The sequence below is a fragment of the Grammomys surdaster genome, unplaced genomic scaffold (genome assembly GCF_004785775.1).
Source record: "Grammomys surdaster isolate TR1022 unplaced genomic scaffold, NIH_TR_1.0 120855, whole genome shotgun sequence".
In the NCBI taxonomy this organism is placed as follows: domain Eukaryota; kingdom Metazoa; phylum Chordata; class Mammalia; order Rodentia; family Muridae; genus Grammomys; species Grammomys surdaster.
The window spans coordinates 3,577-20,991 of NW_021616710.1; the positions used below are offsets into that span (position 1 = coordinate 3,577).

A 17,415-nucleotide genomic window follows, 5' to 3' on the forward strand; every position below is an offset into this window, starting at 1 on the left:
TAATTACCACACATCTTATAACATACAGTTGGGGGCGTAGACGGTCTGCATTTTAAGTGAAACTATTTAAAGTAGTTTACTATTTTAAATCTAAGTGAACACACTTAAAAAATGCATGTTAGTAAAGACAAGGATAGTGTTTTCAACTACACACTGTCAAAAACTCTTCAAGAAGAAATAATACTGTTTTATTACAGCTACTGGGATCTGCAGAGGGGAAGTGTGTTGCCATCAAGTTCAGCACTGGAGTGGCTGGTCCCAGTGACTCCTGGGTGTTTAGTTTATACCCATGACTTCATTGGTCCCATCTATCCCAGGAGCCATTGCTTTTAATATTTATTTATTTTTATTTTGTGTGTGTGTGCGTGCTGTGTCCTGCCTCCAAGCAGCCTGAGATGAGGAGCTGTCAAATACCATTACTGGATTCACTCAGGATCTCTTAATTATTAGCAGTGGTCAATTGAGCATATGGACATGCAGGTATCCATCCATAGAGCATACACACACTGAGATGAAAAGTACATCTACCTACTTAACCTTTCTGCACTCTAGTGCTTCTTATCTTTTTCCTAGTCCATTAAAATAAAATCGTGGATTTCCTAGCCCCCCCCTAGAGATTTCCACACACATTCTGAAAGTCAATAACTTTAGAAATAAAACCTAGAATTAATTTTTGTATGGGTGATTTAAAACCAGAACAATCCTTTATTTAGGCAAGCTATTTATTTCATAAACCTCTGTCTTTCCAACTGTGCACTGAAAAAATTAATAGTCCTATTAGGTGTTTTTTTAAAAATTAAGATAAAATGAAGATGAGCTGATAAGAATACTCAGCATGGCAGACGTGGACACCTTTAGTTTGACCCTACAATCTCTAAAATAAAGTCAATGATGTGATTTCACATTGAAATGCAGAAGCAGCCATAGAAAAAGGAAGGGATTAGCATTCTGTGTCTTTGGGGAGATTTTGCTTATTTTGAGGGACAATTGGGTAATTCTTAGCATACTCTCTCTGTGTGGTCAAGGGCATCTTCTGAAGTCTGATCTCTGCTTTTGATCAAATGCAGCTTCACAGCCAAAGGGCTGAACAGTGAGTGTCTGCTGCTGTGGTCATTGCTGGGTTAGCCATGTCCTTGGGGTATGATGTGCTTGCTTATGAGAGTACAGATCCTTCTTGTCCTTGTTCCTCTCCCCGAATCTTCCTGTCCCTGCCCTGATTGTGCACACTGCTTTAAACAAACTCATGTCCTGTTTCCTTAACATGGAGAAAATAAATGTACTCATGTCTGTTGTTTTTCCTTAACTGAAACCTGGAGAAATCGGCAGTCATGTGGCCATGTGGGTATTAAAGGCAGTGTGTTAGAGGAGATCTGGGCTAGGGATGAAGCTCAGGGATACAGAGCTTGCCTAGCCTGGGAAAAACCCTGGGTTAGACCTTCACCAAGTGGGGAGGGGAGACATGAGAGGAGGGGAAGGAAGAGAGAGAAAGAGAGTAGGGTTGATGGGTGGGACCATTGGAGGTCTACAATAAATTGTACTTTGCTGGTACTTTGTTTTCCTATGACGTCCCACACATTATCCTCCTCTACTCTGAACTATGAGCCTATTTCTTTTAAGTCATATATTAACCAATGGATACACTAAACTGGTTTGGTGCAATCTGAGGGTGGCTCCTAATGTGTACCAATCTGGACCAAGGAACACAGACCTGGAATGTCTCCAGCTCCGCCATCAAGAAGGCAGATGTTTCTTCAGGTAGCATCTGTTGTCCAGACATCCCCATAGGACAGACTTTTAAGAGCATGGTGTGCTACATCCCTGTTTAGAAACCCAAGCAATTGCTGCCATGGCGGGGAAGCCAGTCCTTCACTACTTAGAGCTCAGGGGAAGAATGGAGGCTATCCGATGGCTCTTGGCTGCAGCTGGAGTAGAGGTACGTTCTGCATGTGTCATTTGAAGTCGAACCTGAAACTTCTTGTATCAAACACTTCCCTCACAGGAACTGACAAAGTGTCTTACTGAATGACCTAAGATAAAAACTGCCAGTTCTTAAGTGATGTAGATTATTATTTTATCATCAATCATTAACATTACAACATAGCTGGCTGGGAGAGATGGATCGGCAGTTAAAACACCTGAGTTGGATTCCCAGTGTCCACTTGTGGCAGCTCATAACCACTTGTAACTCCAGGTCCATATCTGTATCTTCTACCACCCTCCCTGCACACATCACACACATCACACACACACACACACACACACTCATATATTAAAAAGAGAAATAATAAAAATAAATCTCAAACTAAAAGTAGTGTTAAGTAGTTCATAAAAACTATACACTTTCTTTAAATTTGAACTATAAGCAAAATGGTAAACCTGAAAGTTATGCCATTTAGAGAAATAATAGAAACATGGACATCACTTTCTTGATGGTGTTCAGGTCCTTTACTGTTCAGTGTTCTCATGTATTGTACTTGTTTTCTTACACAGATTCTATGCATTGTGATTTGTGTGTGTGTGGATCTGGGTGTACAGATGCATATGTGTATGTGCTTAGGCACATATGTGGCCAGAGAATTACATTACATTTCTCAGGTACCAGTCACTATTGATTGGTTTGGTTTGGTTTTTGTTTGTTTTGTTTTGCTTTGCTTTGCTTAAAGAGAAGTCCTTTCGCTGGCCTGGAGCTTGCCAAGTATGCTAGGTTTGTTGGCCAGGAAACATTTGTGCTTCTCTAGCTCTGGGATCACAGACTTGCTCCACCACATCCAGCTGATTTATATGGGATCTCAGGCCACAGGCAGGTGCCACCACACCCAGCTGTTTTATATTCTTGAAAGTAGAAAATGCAGCAGGATATTCCTCTCTACAAATGAAAGATGCTTCCATGTTGAGAGCCTCTTTTCTGCTTTAGAGGAACATTCCTGCCACTGTTCCTAAAAGTCCCACTATGGTCCCTTGTCAGACTGAGTTCCTTGGATAGGCGGAGGGCTGAGGGCGAGAGAAAGAAAGACAAGGAGTCATATGGTAAAGACCAAATGCTATATTTTCAACTGCATAGCTCCCTTTTATACTCCCCACAAAAACAGGAACAAAACAGGAACAAAAACAGGAACAAGGAGATACACTTGGCAGCCTATCACCTAAGTTTGGATTTCTCTTCAAGCAGTCTTTTTGGGAAATGCATAGAGACAGGGGAGCTGGCACAACAGCACAGGTGCAGAGGATGGTGACTCACAATTCACCCTTTTTCTTTTAATTAGAGGCCGAGCGGAGACAGAGACCATACCTTCATGAAAAATGGGGATATTGTAATGACCCCCAGACCCCTGCCATTGTACAGTGAGGTGGTATGGTCATACCCATTCCGGTGTCTTTTTCCTGAGGAGGGGAACTGTATTGACACCAACCCCTATGCAGCCAGGCATGTCTCTCAGGGAAAACTCCCTTGCAGTCCCAGCTGCAGCTTGGGCCTAGGTGAATAATTACGTTTTTTGTACCATGGTCAACCACACTTGGGCAGAGGGATCCTCTGAACCGTGTAAAAGCACCAATCCTCGCACAACAGCTGGAGATTGTACCTGTTGCACATGAAGGCAGCACAGACACCCAAAAAACAAGCATCAGCAAAATTAGGCTAAAAACTGCCAAGGAAGTGATCCAGCCCACTCTTTCACCAGCATTCCCACTTGATGAAACATGCTCAAGATAGATGACCCATCAATAGGATAAACTCTGGTATTATTAACTAATACAATCTTATTAAAGAGCTGCCGAGTAAGATAATAACAAGTAGCATTCCAAGAGCCAGAAATCAACTGATTCAAATACTTAACAGAAGAGGAAGCATTAATTACATGCACGGGTGTAACACAAATGGCATGAAAGAAGGGATCATAGCTAACATGTCTGGTGGATAACATAAAATCTACTTGTTCTTGAACCAAAGTAATTTGTTGATTTAAATTTAAAACAGCAATATGAAAATGAGACTGAATATCACTCTGAGAAAGCAATGCATCTGCACCCTCCCCACAAGTTCATTCAATGTCTGGGCAGTTTGTATGTTGCTGGATAAGGCAATGTCTGTGCCCACAGCGGTCCCACAGCGATGGCAGTGGTGGCAAGGATCTGGTGCCATGTTGATGCAGTTCTTCCAGGTGGTGGTGGAGGTGAAACGGAGAACATCACTTTCACAAGAAACTCGCTCTCCGTTGTTCCTGGTCTTGATGTCCCCTTTGCTCTGACGTCCCTTTGTTCCAGTCACTTCCTTCATTTCAGAAACACACAGCTTGGGGTTGAAAGCGAAGTACATTTTCCCTGACCTAACGGTCAGGTTCTGGTGGTTCCAGTCCTACAGCTGCTGCAAGTTCTGGTTTTCCAGGACATAGAAGAAGTAGTTCCCTTCTAGCTGCTCCTCTCCTAAGATGAGACGAAGGTTCTTCAGGAAGGACAAGGAGACCAAGGCATGGGAATGGCGGAACCACCTGATGAGCCTCATGAAGTTCTCCAAATTTGAGGCAATGTTATTGCCTTGCCGGATGTTAATAAGCAGACTGCCCTTCAAGATGGTGCATCCTTGGAGCATTTGAGCAGAAGTAACCGAATCGATGGGTTTCGTTTTCTTTTCTTCATCACCGCACTCTTTGGGGCAGGGGCCTTCGCAGGGCATACAGTACATGCTCTGGGTGCTGTTGCGGAGGAAACCTGAGGGACACTCCTGCATGCACTTGCTGCCATGGATGACGAAACCATCCGAGTCACTGCTTTCTGCGTTGGGGATGTTGGCACAGAAATCTCGGTCCACACAGCATCCCCGAACCTGTAGGCGCCAGGAGGGCAGACAGGCACGCACACACCTCTGCAGTAGTAGTGTCAACAGGCCACACAGGCTGTGCTGTCGTCAGGTGTATGGCAGCTGCCCAGGCACTCCGGATGGCAGCTGCCCAGGCACTCCGGATGGCAGCACACGCTGTTCTTGGTGCAGGCTCACCTCCTGCACACACCTGGGCACATTCTCTGGCAGCGATCTGCAGTCCAGCGGAGGCAGCTGCACTCATCATTGATGGTGGTCCTCTCACACATGGGCCTCCCCTCCAATGTCCCTGGACATAGGTCCCCACATTCCCTTGGGGGCTTGTTCCCCACAATGCAGCATCCAAGATGAGAGACCAGTCCATGTTGGAGAGGCAAGAGAGGTCAGCTTTTCTCTCAATCCTGATGCCCCCCCCCGAGTATTGTTCCTCAGACTACAAAGCCTAATATCCCTGAGATTGGTCATCTCAAAATGACCAGTGTGCAGCTGCAGTGGTTTCCAGCCGTGGACCGTGAGGTTCTGGAAGAGGTTCCCCAGGCTCTCGAGGCCAGCCACTCAAAACAGCAGCAAGCACTAGGTGATGACTGTGAGCCTGGGGAAGCTGCAGCCTTGGCAGTCCCTGGCCTTGGAGATGAGCAGGAAGTGGAAGAAGCTCCCGATCACCGCGCAATTCTCCAGGCCCACAGACCTCTCCACTCCTCAGCCAGAGCGAGAGTGCAGCAGAGAGAAACACAAGCCCCCACAGCGAGGTCGGGGACCCTCCTCCGGAGCCAGACCCCACCCCTCTATCTGGGACGAAAGTCTCCCCTATCAAAAAAACCCAAAAAAAACAAAAACAAAAACAAAAAGCAGATAAAAGTCTCCAACTCAGTCCTCACTCTCGTCTAAAAACAAGAGCACAGGCAATGATCCTCGAAAGCGATTCTCGAAAGCGATCCTCGATCCTCGAAAGCAGCGTGGACAGGGAGGGTGGCATTTGCAACCCAGAGATGCAGAAGAGGGAGGAAAGCTGTACAGAAAGAAATCGCCACAGGTGAAGACAAACGCCCCAAACTGATTTTCTAAGGAATAAAGGGCCATGGCGATCGGCAGCAGCATAAAAATCACCTATTACCATTTCCCAGTCTTCTAGCTTAAAAGTGCCGCTCACCACAAACCATGGAAAGAATTTTTGTAAATTCTTCAATAACCCTAGCTTTAACAGCGGTTCCCTGCTGAGCCAGAAGAGTAGATAGTTGCTTAGCCAGCAACTCCTTACTATGCGCCAACCCATCGCGTTTACTTACCCTGAAAACTTACCTTCGGTTCATATCCAATACGTCTCCTGTCCTGATGCGTGCCCCGGAGATGGCCAGTCAGCAATCTTCCTCATCTTTCTGATCTCGGGGAAACCTCTACTTGTCAGCTACGCCAGCATAGCTGACTGAGTTCCTTGGATCGGTGGAGGGCTGAGGGCAAGAGAAAGAAAGACAAGGAGTCATCTGGTAAAGACCAAATGCTATATTTTCAACTACATAGCTCCCTTTTATACTCCCCACAAAACAGGAACAAAACAGGAACAGGAACAAAAACAGGAACAAGGAGATACACTTGGCAGCCTATCACCTAAGTTTGGATTTCTCTTTGAGCAGGCTTCTCAGGGAAATGCATAGAGACAGGGGAGCTGGCACAACAGCACAGGTGCAGAGGATGGTGAATCACAGTTCCTCTCCTCCTGCCCAGTTTTTAATCTATACATTCTCTATGTAGGAATAGCTCTGCAACTGCTATAAGCTATAAGAGCACCTTTGCATGGTATGTGGTTGACCCAGCATTGATACAGAGTGTGTGATATGCATTGGATCTGAGAGTCCCTTCAAGGGATGGGAAAAGAGGCGTGGATGGCCTTGCTGGTGAAAGCCTGTTGCCTTGACTTGGCAAGTGCTGAGAGTAACAGGCACAAAGAGGAACCCCACAGATTTCTGTTTACTTTCATGCATACCCAACATGTCAACAATAAATGATTAAAGCATACACTCTTAGGAAATGAATGTAATTACCCCGATAATACATACACCAGATGAGGTGGGCAGGAGAGAGTACAAACCCTCTGTTAAGTATGAAACATGTTCATTCATATTAGCTAGAGATGTCAGGATTTTTTTTTTCTGGGTCCTAGAGATATAGGGTCATAAAAGACTGCTGGAATGCTTGCCCTTAGACATTGTATTGTCACCGTAATAACCATAGTTTTCATCTTAAAAGGAACAAGAGATAGCTTGTTCTATCTACTCATTGTGAGTTAACGTGGCTCACGGAACACAGATTTATGTCAAGCCCCAAAACCATGATCCAACATGAAAGAACTTTCAGAAGGTTTTTTTTTATTATTCTTTTACATAACGATAAAGGTAATAAATCAAGCCAAGTTTAAAATATATTGGTAGGCATTTATTATCTCATCATGTTCAATGTCAAAGGCTTCTAAAAGGTTTGTATTTATTATCATGAGATGTTAGTTTAGATACAAGGAGGAACAAGGAATGACTGCTCCACAAGGCTCAAGCTAGCCCAAGCTAAAGGAATTAGACTGCAAACCTGTAAATCCCAATCTCTGCAGAGCACTGATATTCCCATAGTGTCTGCAGACAGACTCCTCCAGAGGTTTTTGGTTCACAGTGAGACACAGCTTCATTTTAGAAATTTTTCATTCACAGTATGAGACAGGGAATCAAGTGTTTTGTTTTTTTTTTTTTTTTTTTTTTTTACAGGGCTAAAAGGCAGTTTTTATTCAAACTTTTTGCTCAGTAATCTAGTGTGGATCTTTGTGATTCAGCTGAGCAGTGCTCTCTCAGGCAAAAGGATCCCACAAATGGGTGACCAATTTTCCTAGAAAAGAACTCAAGAAAACTGCCAAGAGCTCTTGTCCCTGGGAGGTAGCGGTAAGAAAGTGAGGGCCACTCATATGAGATCTTATCTTTCACCTGAGCTTCTACTGCCCCCTCAGCTTCATAGCAAGGTGTTTTCCAAAGCTTAGAGTTACTACCCACTCACAGCCACGCTGTGAATGAATCTATTGGGTGGACCGATCCTATTTCAAATTCAGTGAAAAAACAAGGGAAAAAATGTGTTGAGTCATCACAGATTGTTTTCTTCATACAAATGAATGTCTGGTTTCCAGGGTAACCAGATGGCAGCCTTGTGTTTCAAGACTTCCAAGCCTCTGGGCTGAGGAAGGTCAGGACAGACAGAGCAGGAAGCAGTGTTGCCAGCTCCCTCTCCTGCCTCTCAGCCTGACTGAAGAGCCTGCTGAGAAAAAGTGGCCTGGAACCTCTGGCTCAGAACTTCTGTATCCACAGAATGATCATTGTCACCACACCCATCCTCCACATCATCATCAGCATCACACTCCAGGCCCATCTCACCTTGCCCAACCTCCTGAGATGACCACTTTCTAACCCTTATGTTTTTCCTGGGCTGGATGTTTGGCAAACTGTTATCATATTATCTTATTGTCTCTAGAGTGTGATACCATGGGATCATATAGTGCCACAAGAAACTGATCCGTGGAGCATGCTAAATAAGCCCAAAGTCCTGAATTTTTACAACCAAGAACTCTATGAAAGTCAACTAGTTACTGAAAGTAACACCTGTGTATTATGTAATGGTCTTTGCTTTCTGTGGGGCAAGTGAGGTACTGAGGGTTTTGAAAACATTCCAGTATTCTTTTAAAGAAGAATACACTTCCTCTAACTATAAATGAGGAAATGAAGTCTTTCCCACATCAAGTGACTGGTCGTACCATGTCACAGCTAACAGGATACTCGGCCACAAGTGCAACCAAACATGTCAACTCTAAGAGTCCCATGCCTTGATGACTCTTTCCATGGACTTTCCCTGGGCTCTGCCTACAAACAACTTGTATTATTATATACAGTCCGCCTGTGCTCTTTCTATGAAATATGCATGGCGACTGTAGTTGTAGCAGATGCAAGGCCCTGCTCCCAGCAGGCATCACAAGCAAAGTGACTTATTTCAGAAAAGCTTGTAGGTTATGGGACATGGTTTCAGGACAAAGTACATTTTTTACCAATATGAGAATAGTTTAAGCTATATTTTAAAAAAGAAGAGATGTTGCCAAAAGGTACCTGGGAACAAGAATTCCTGAATAAAAGCTAATTCTGCAGAAGCTAATGAAGACCATGGAAAGTTTGGCTGTCACTGACTCAGAGGCTAATTACTATCATAGACAACACTGAGACCCCTAAGGAGGCATTCTTTGTCCACCTCTGTATCAGACCTAACACCCCATAAACAGATGAAAAGTTTTAGAATGTATTTACTTCACCAGAACTGATTCACCACCAGTCAAAGGGTTGAGATGTGATCAGATAGCACAGAGATCTATAGTTAAGATTCCACCACATGGCTATAACCCACCACTATATTGTTTCCAACATGTATATTTTAAAAACACCTTTGACATGTGACTTCTTTGTTCTGCTGCCATAAAATTGATTCCATATTGAAACAATTGAACTTGGTTTAATCTAAATTTGTATTCTCGGGCCATAGCCAATCAAATTTAGATCCAAAATAAATTTTGTTATCTCCCTTGAGTTGAGAGATGTGTTTTTGTGTATTTGCATCCATCTTTTACAATCCTAATGATGTCTCCACCCCTTGCTAGCTACAGCCTTTGGGAGAGTGGGCCACACCTACCCTGGACAGCATTGTAGAGCTGGCCCTGGTGGTGTTAGGTACAGATGAACCAGCCCAAAGTTATGAGTGTCAGAAACCTGACCGGGTCCCTTGTTGGTCTTTTGGTGGCATGGGCACAGGAGAAAGTCAAGCTGTCCCCCATTGGTAGCCCTTGTTTGTTTTTTGTGGGGAAGGTTGCAAGGGTGGATGGAGGACACGGAGGGATGGGGAGATATGTGGGATCAGTGTTGATATGACATTCATGGAGAGTCAAAAAGAAGTTTTTACAAATCTTAATAGTGTCATATGCTTGCTGAATACTTAATATACAAGTTGTCTTTTTAAAGGTGGTTTGCATGCTTTAGTGATTTAGTCTTGAGATCAACCCAAAACAGACATTGTAAGGAAATGCAAGCTATAGGGTAGGGTACTGAGACACAAGAACACCCAGTAGCCTGGCCGATGTAAAGAACCTTATACATTCAGAAGGCCATACCCAACTCACAAAGCCATCTCAGAACTCATAGATTTTAATAACAATATTAATGTAGAGATATTAATTTCTTCTTATATTAGGAACTCTACGTAATTGTGCCCCATTTTCCAGGAGAGTCAATTTTACTTGTAAGAGTAACATAGAAAACAGGAAGTGCTTTACCCACAGCAGGGCTCCTGAGGACATAAGTGTTGTTAAGTACAGTCCAAGTCTATAGGCAGGATGTTAGACACAGGCTCATGCCCTGTTCCATTCTGGAGACACACACTGTTCCTTCTGATTACACTTGGGACTGGATAAAATATTACAAATTCATAGCCAGAAGAAAAGATCAGTGTTTCCCTGCCACTGTCATTCCTGTAGCTCATGTCTTAGTCACTGGCACAGGAACAGTCCTAGGAGAGGTGACATCAACTACAATAAGGAGAAGCAATGAGTTGTGACCACAGCTGCTTTCATAAAACACCTGCTATAAGTTCCCTTAAGCCATAACCGGCTCCCCTGTGTACTTGACACTAAGTTAAAAGAAAATAGCTTTCTTATTTCATATATTCTATGGACAGGACCTTTAAAATGAAAAGTGAAATTAGTTAATAAGATTTGTTTACTCTTTCTGTTTTCTAGTTTGAAGAACGATTTCTGACAACTCGGGATGACCTGGCAAGGTTAAGAAATGGTAAGAAACAGATCTAAATGTTCCTGAGGAGGGTTCTGGTGGAAGTTTTAAACATTATATTACCTACCTAATTCTTGTGTTCACTGATGGAGAAGGTGGTAGATTGTAAGTCATGGGTCTTCTCTATGTGCAGATCTGAAAATCTCTCAGTTAAAGGAACTGAAAAGCTCTTTATAGTTGCCCAGAAACCATCCGCAGAGCCCCATGGATGTCCCATCTCTGCTTACACATGTTCTCTGCCTTACCTCAGGCTCCCACAGTGCCCTCCATCCACATACAACTCACTGGATGCCAGGAGCAAATATGTCATTCACTTACCTTGAGTTCTAACAGGTTTAACATACTGATTCGCTAATACTGTATTCTAGGAGTAACAGAAAGATGAGACTGGTTATGTGGAAGACTATGAGAGAGGATAAGGGGAGAAAGGGAGAAGGCTAACACCTGTTACTGAAGGTCACTGAGCTTACCCAGCACATATTGCCCCTTGGTATTTGTTGAAAAGCACACAATGCCCCTTGATGTTAGTGAAAAACACACAGAAACCTACATAGAAGCAATTTCATGACTTTACTTTGATGTCATGAACAGCATGAAACTTTAGGACTTTCTTTTTTTATTGTAAGGAAACCCACTGACAGTAAAATTATACCTCCTTCAAATTCTTCCTAAAATGTGCATGAAGATGAGATAAACACACCATCACATCCTGTCAACAGATACAGTATTAGGGTTCACCGTAAGAAATAAAAACACCAGTAAAATAATAGGGTACATCTTAGAAGACACTAAAGATGCAGGAAACAAAATATTAAGTCCTATTTTCACTGAGTAATTACTTTTTAAATTTTCAGTCATCTCATCAAATATGCTGTTTTAAATGTATCTGACCATAGATTTTATAACTTATGCCACTTTCTACTTCTCTTTGCTTCATCCAATAGATGGGAGTCTGATGTTCCAGCAAGTGCCCATGGTGGAGATTGACGGGATGAAGCTGGTGCAGACCAGAGCCATTCTCAACTACATTGCCTCCAAATACAGCCTCTATGGGAAGGACATGAAGGAGAGAGCCCTGTATGGTAGACTTTCTCTGAACCATTTAGGTCCTATCTTGAGTAAGCAGAAGCAGGGCAAGGGATTCATGAACACAGTGGGGTTGTGTGCTTGGATGCACATACACTGACATCAGTTAGGAAGAGTCCCATGGAGATGAGGGAAGAAGATGAGGGGTTAGAGGTGTGTCATTGTAGAATAGGAGATGTTGGAGTCCTGTTTCCAATTGATTTGTCTAATCTTTAGAATCAATATTCTAGCCAATAAGTTTACACGAAAGCTAAGTCTTTGACTGACAATAAAGAGAGGGATCCAAAGATCTGACCTTCTAGTTCTAGTCATTACAAGACATATAACGGTAACCATGACCCTAGGTTACCATCAAAATCTACATACAGTCAGCCTGCCTGTGACTCATATAGTCTGGTGCAGAGACACCAGGGTTGCATCCTGCTTTTGATGGGAACTGAATGAAGACTTTTTGAAGCTGCCAGGACTTAATCATCAGATCTCCTCTCTCCTGTGATACAACCACTCCATTCAAACAAACATCTTCTGTGGAACTCTGAGTTGTTTCTCAAAAAGCTAAACATCAAGCCACCAGCAGTTCCATTAATAGATGAATACACAAGGGGAATGAAAATACATGCTCAGGAATCATTGTACAGTGATGTACCCTGATGTGCTATTTATAATGTAATAAAAAGTTGAAAAAACTAAGCCAAGTGTTCACCAAAGACTGGATGCAGAGAGAACACTGCTTGCCAGACATTCAAATCATTCAGAGTAGGGTGTTTCTGGATATGGTGACGTTTGCCTTCAATCCCTAAACTCAGTTACAAAGGCAGACAAACTTCTGTGAGTTTACGGACAGCCTGTCACCATCATAAATTTCAGGCCATCCAGAGCTACACAGAGAGATATTGTCATTTTTAAAAACATCTAAACGGTTTGCTAATCTACAGTTAAAATCAGATTACTGTGACTGGCTCCATGACACCATCAGGGTTGAACTGTTTTTCCATAAGTGTTCACATCCTTTAGCAATAACATGTGAGTCAAGAGAGCTTTGGCAGAATGCTTGTCTGTTTTTCAGCATTGACATGTATTCAGAAGGTATGGCGGATCTGGATGAAATCGTTCTTTTTTACCCTTACATTCCCTCTGAGGAGAAACAGGCAAGACTTGCAACAATCAAGGACAAAGCACGGAACCGATACTTCCCTGCTTATGAAAAGGTGAGTGGTGAGTGAAAGCTGACTGACCTTCCACACATTCAGAGGGTCTGATAGTCCTTAGGGGACAGCCTTGAGCAGCCAAAGTTGCTGTAACAAAATGCCAACAACGGTGTGAGTTAAACCATACTGTGAGATATAAAATCAAGACCCTGAAGATTGATGTCTGGCCAGACTTGTTCCTTAGATCATGGATGCCTGTCTTCACCGTCTTCAATTGACAACAGGTTGTAGGAGTTCTCTGGAGTTTCCTTGTTGGGAGCAGGGAAGCCATTCATGAGCACTTAACCTGTAGGGTCTATTTCCCTCTCAAGGGTCCTACTTACTAACAGCATAGTGCTGTAGGCTTGGGATCGGTTCAAGACTATCTGTATTTTGAATTACACAGGAGATTTGATCTTAAAAAAAAAGAGAGAGAGAGAGAGAGAGATGCTACAGGATTGAACTTAGGTTTCTCAGCAGCAGATAAATTGAACTGAGAACCCAGTTTTTCATAGCCTCTTTTTGTTACACAAGTGTCTTTTTAGGAAGTCAATTTCCGCATACCAAAACCTTGTATCCAATCTAGGGGTTGTCTGAAGGAACCATTACCTATGGAATTCTCAGGTATATGAGAGAGAGTTCTTGGTGTACCAGGTATGTCTTAGGACTAAGTTCTGCAAAGGCTTAAGAAACCTTCAGAAGAGCAACCTTGTAAAATCTCAACTAACAATCACCAACTATTTACAAAAAGCCACTTCAAAGCCTAAGTAGCTTCACTCCAGAATTCATGTCAGATGCTATGGCTCTGCTAATATTCATTTAGACAAGACATGGCTAAAACAGAGTTAGTTTTATGGCTAACCTGGGCTATATGAAACCTTATATCCAAAGTAAGAGGAAGGAAGGAAGGAAGGAAGGAAGGAAGGAAGGAAGGAAGGAAGGAAGGAAATAAATACAGAAAGATAGACACACACAGAGAGAAAGAGAGAGGGGGTGGATGGATGGAAGGACAGAGGGAGGGAGGGAAGGATGGAGGGAGGGAGGGAGGGAGGGAAAGGAAGAGAAGGAGAAAGAGAAGAAGAGATGGTTCAGTGGTTAGGAACACTGACTGTTCTTTCAGAGGTCCTGAGTTCAATCCCAGCAACCACATGGTGGCTCACAATCATCTTGTAAGTGATCAGATGTCCTCTTTTGGTACATCTGAAGACAGCTTCAAAGTACTCATACATGAAATAAATATTTTTTTCAAAAAAAAAGAAAAGAAAAGAAGGAAGGAAGAAAGAAACAAAGTTAGTTTGAAGAACACATTGGGTATCATCTATTTGATGGCAAAGTCAGCATTCTGTGGTGTTGGCTTTGTTGTATATATCCATTCCTCCTCATCTCTGCCCACACACCCTTCTTTCCACCAGCTAACCATGGTGTTTCTTTTCAAGCATTTGGAAACTAATTGTAGCCATGGATTTAGTTAACCCTGTGATGCTTCAGCAGTGCTGAGGATCCCAGAGCATAAAGAGCCTGAGCCAATGTTGCAGAGATGACAGTTCAGGCTTACTGTAGATGCCACAGACATGAGAACACTGGGAAGCAGAATGAGGAGGAAGGTAGTCACTGAAACGGTCTATACATGTGTGAAGGGTGCAGTCACACAGTGAAGCCACTTCCCACAGAGACTACAGAGTGTCTGTGGGCCACCCCCAAATGTCAGGGCTTTAGGGTGGGTAGGAAGAAATGGTGCCTGTGGAGCTAGGAGCTTGTCATGTCTCTAAGATGTAGTGAAGGACAGATGACAGATGGTCAGAGATCCGTTTCTTGATTTTATCATGAGCCAGGGCCTAGAGACAAGCATGGGCCACATCAACACCTGACAGGGCAGGGAAGGAGCATTTGATATGAGCGGCTCAGGAGAACTCATGGGTCCCCAGTCTGACATCAGTTGTCTTCAAGATCCAACTAACATCTTGAATTCCTCAGGTGTTGAAGAGCCATGGACAAGATTATCTCGTTGGCAACAGGCTGAGCAAGGCGGATATTTACGTGGTTCAAATGCTCTACCATGTGGAAGAGCTCGACACCAGCGTTATGGACAGCTTCCCTCTGCTGAAGGTACTCTGTTTCATATAGGAGAGTCCATATCGTATTTATGTCATTGAATCCAATATTTTAACCAGAAGGTTAACAGTGATGTAAGTTCCAGTGTTGCTGGACTCTCCAACCCCAATAAGCCCATATAAAAACACACAATCCAGTTATTATAATTATAAGCTATCTGCCTAGATTGGGACGATCTAACACTATACTACCTTATTCCCCAGCTGCAACATCCCTTGCTACTTTCAGTTTCTCCTGACCACATGGTTCTAGTCCATCATGGCTTCTTCCTTCTCTTACTCTGTTCTCTCTCCTTCCCCTCCTGTCCTCTTTTCCTCTCTACCTGCCCTGACTCTAAAACCTCCAGTACCACCTTTCTTCTCCACTGCCCAATCACAGGCTCTAGCCTTTATTTACAAGTAAAAATGGGGAGAAGATTCACATGAGATCACCTGAGTACATGATGCTCATCGGGGACAACCCCTCTTGAGGAAACAGAGTTCACATCAGAATACAAACAGCATCAGAACAACCCATGACATTCCAGTTTCTCCCTGCCTTCACAGCTACCCCTCTCTGCCAGCCATACCTACAAAATGACATTTTAGACCCAGGTTCCAAGACATGAAAAGCATCCTGTCACATGAGGAAGTCTAAGGTGGATGCTCTCTCAGGACTCATATTTGGTCTTGTATAATGGACAGAACCCAGGACCTCACTCTCCCTACACCCTCTTCCACCTTGGATTTGATCCTGATTTCAATGGGATTCTCTCTATCAAAGGTGCAGCCTTGTCCTTCCACACTGAATGTGTCTGGAGAGGTCTTTTTCAGGCTTCTACATTAACTAACACTGTCTTTCTCTCTACAGTGACCTCACTTCTTCAATCATATTCCATCTTTTTATTATTTATATATTTATTTATGTATTTATTCACTTATTTATTTATTGTTCGAGGTAGAGTCTGTCACTGAGCCTGGAGCTCATCAGTTCAGCTAGGCTGGCTGACCAATGGACTTCAGAGCTGTCTGTCTCCACCCTCCGCACCACAGCACTGGGGCAGAAACACATACTTCTCTCCTAGCTCATATGTGGGTCGGGGGATCCAAACTCCTGTCCTCACGCTTGCAGAGCAGGCACTTTGCCCACTGAGCCATTCCTAAGCCCTCCCGCTCTCTTTATTTGCCTTTGTTTTTCATGGTGTTTGTGAGTAAACCTTGCATATAAGAGGCACATGCTGTACCACTGGGCCACACTGCCAGTCCCTGCTACTCCCAGTTTTCTTTCTCAGTGAAGGTTGGTATTGACTGGATCCAGGTTTTCAGGTTCTCTTTTCTACCACCATTTCTGACTCTATTATCCCAAATGATCATTTTTATCTATTAGGGTGTGTCAATGTATCAGTATCTGAGAAATTGTTCATCCTTAAAGTCTACAGAAGTGATGAGCCTGAAGGATTAAAGTCCAAAGAAAAAGAGGGAACATCTTGAATAAAATGAATCTTTAAGATATGTTGGGACAAAGCTCCATCTCCTTCCTCTCATTTTCATCCTTTCTGGGTGTCTGTCTCCAACCTCCACCCTGGTGCTGATGGAGAGGCTGGGTTGGTCTTTGACTGGCAGGGGCTCAGGGCTGGGCCAACAATAATTCTTTCTTCAGCTGCACTCTGAGGCTCTGATTTGTTTGTTGCAGGCACTGAGAACCAGAGTCAGCAACCTCCCCACAGTGAAGAAGTTTCTTGAGCCTGGCAGCCAGAGGAAGCCTTTTGATGATGCCAAATGTGTAGAAACTTCAGATAAGGTTTTCAGTTAATACAATCAGCTATGGATATATTATACCCACAAAGCCAGCCTTCTAGAACTTTGCAACAATGAAGTGTTTTGATTAAGTTTGACCCTGCTTATTGGGAGGCTAACATGTTTTCTAATCCTGCTGTGTTAATTCATATACACATGACTGATGAGGAAGTGCTTGGGTTGCTATTTGGTTGTAGTCAAAATTGTAATTATAATTTCTTCCTCTGATATTACTTTGAATTTCAACAAAATCCAAACAAGCTTCTTAGACTCTGGAGTATTCATACGTTGTCATGAAATAGTTGTAATGTCCCTGTGAAACAGAGGAGAAATCCTGAAGTCAAAGTCTGTCTTATGCAAAAAGAATCTTTTCATAGAGACAGTGAACTCCTGACTAAGTACACACATACGTGCATCCTCTCACACTGTAAAGAACTGTTTTCCTTCAACTAATTAACCTTGTTTTAAATTAATTTCTCGGGCTGGTGAGATGGCTCAGCGGTTAAGAGCACTGACTGCTCTTCTAGAGGTCATGAGTTCAAATCCCAGCAACCACATGGTGGCTCACAACCATCTGCAATGAGATC

At 43.2% G+C, this 17,415-nt stretch overlaps 1 protein-coding gene across 1 annotated transcript; it reads left to right on the forward strand.

Annotated features, from left to right (window-relative positions):
* Positions 1–1,846: 1,846 nt before the first annotated feature.
* Positions 1,847–16,844, forward strand: LOC114635995 (glutathione S-transferase alpha-3-like). The gene is made up of 6 exons (XM_028784316.1): positions 1,847–1,933; positions 10,617–10,668; positions 11,613–11,745; positions 12,821–12,962; positions 14,916–15,047; positions 16,725–16,844. Exons 1-6 carry the CDS (start codon positions 1,847–1,849, stop codon positions 16,842–16,844), a joined length of 666 nt encoding a protein of 221 aa, XP_028640149.1.
* Positions 16,845–17,415: the final 571 nt, after the last annotated feature.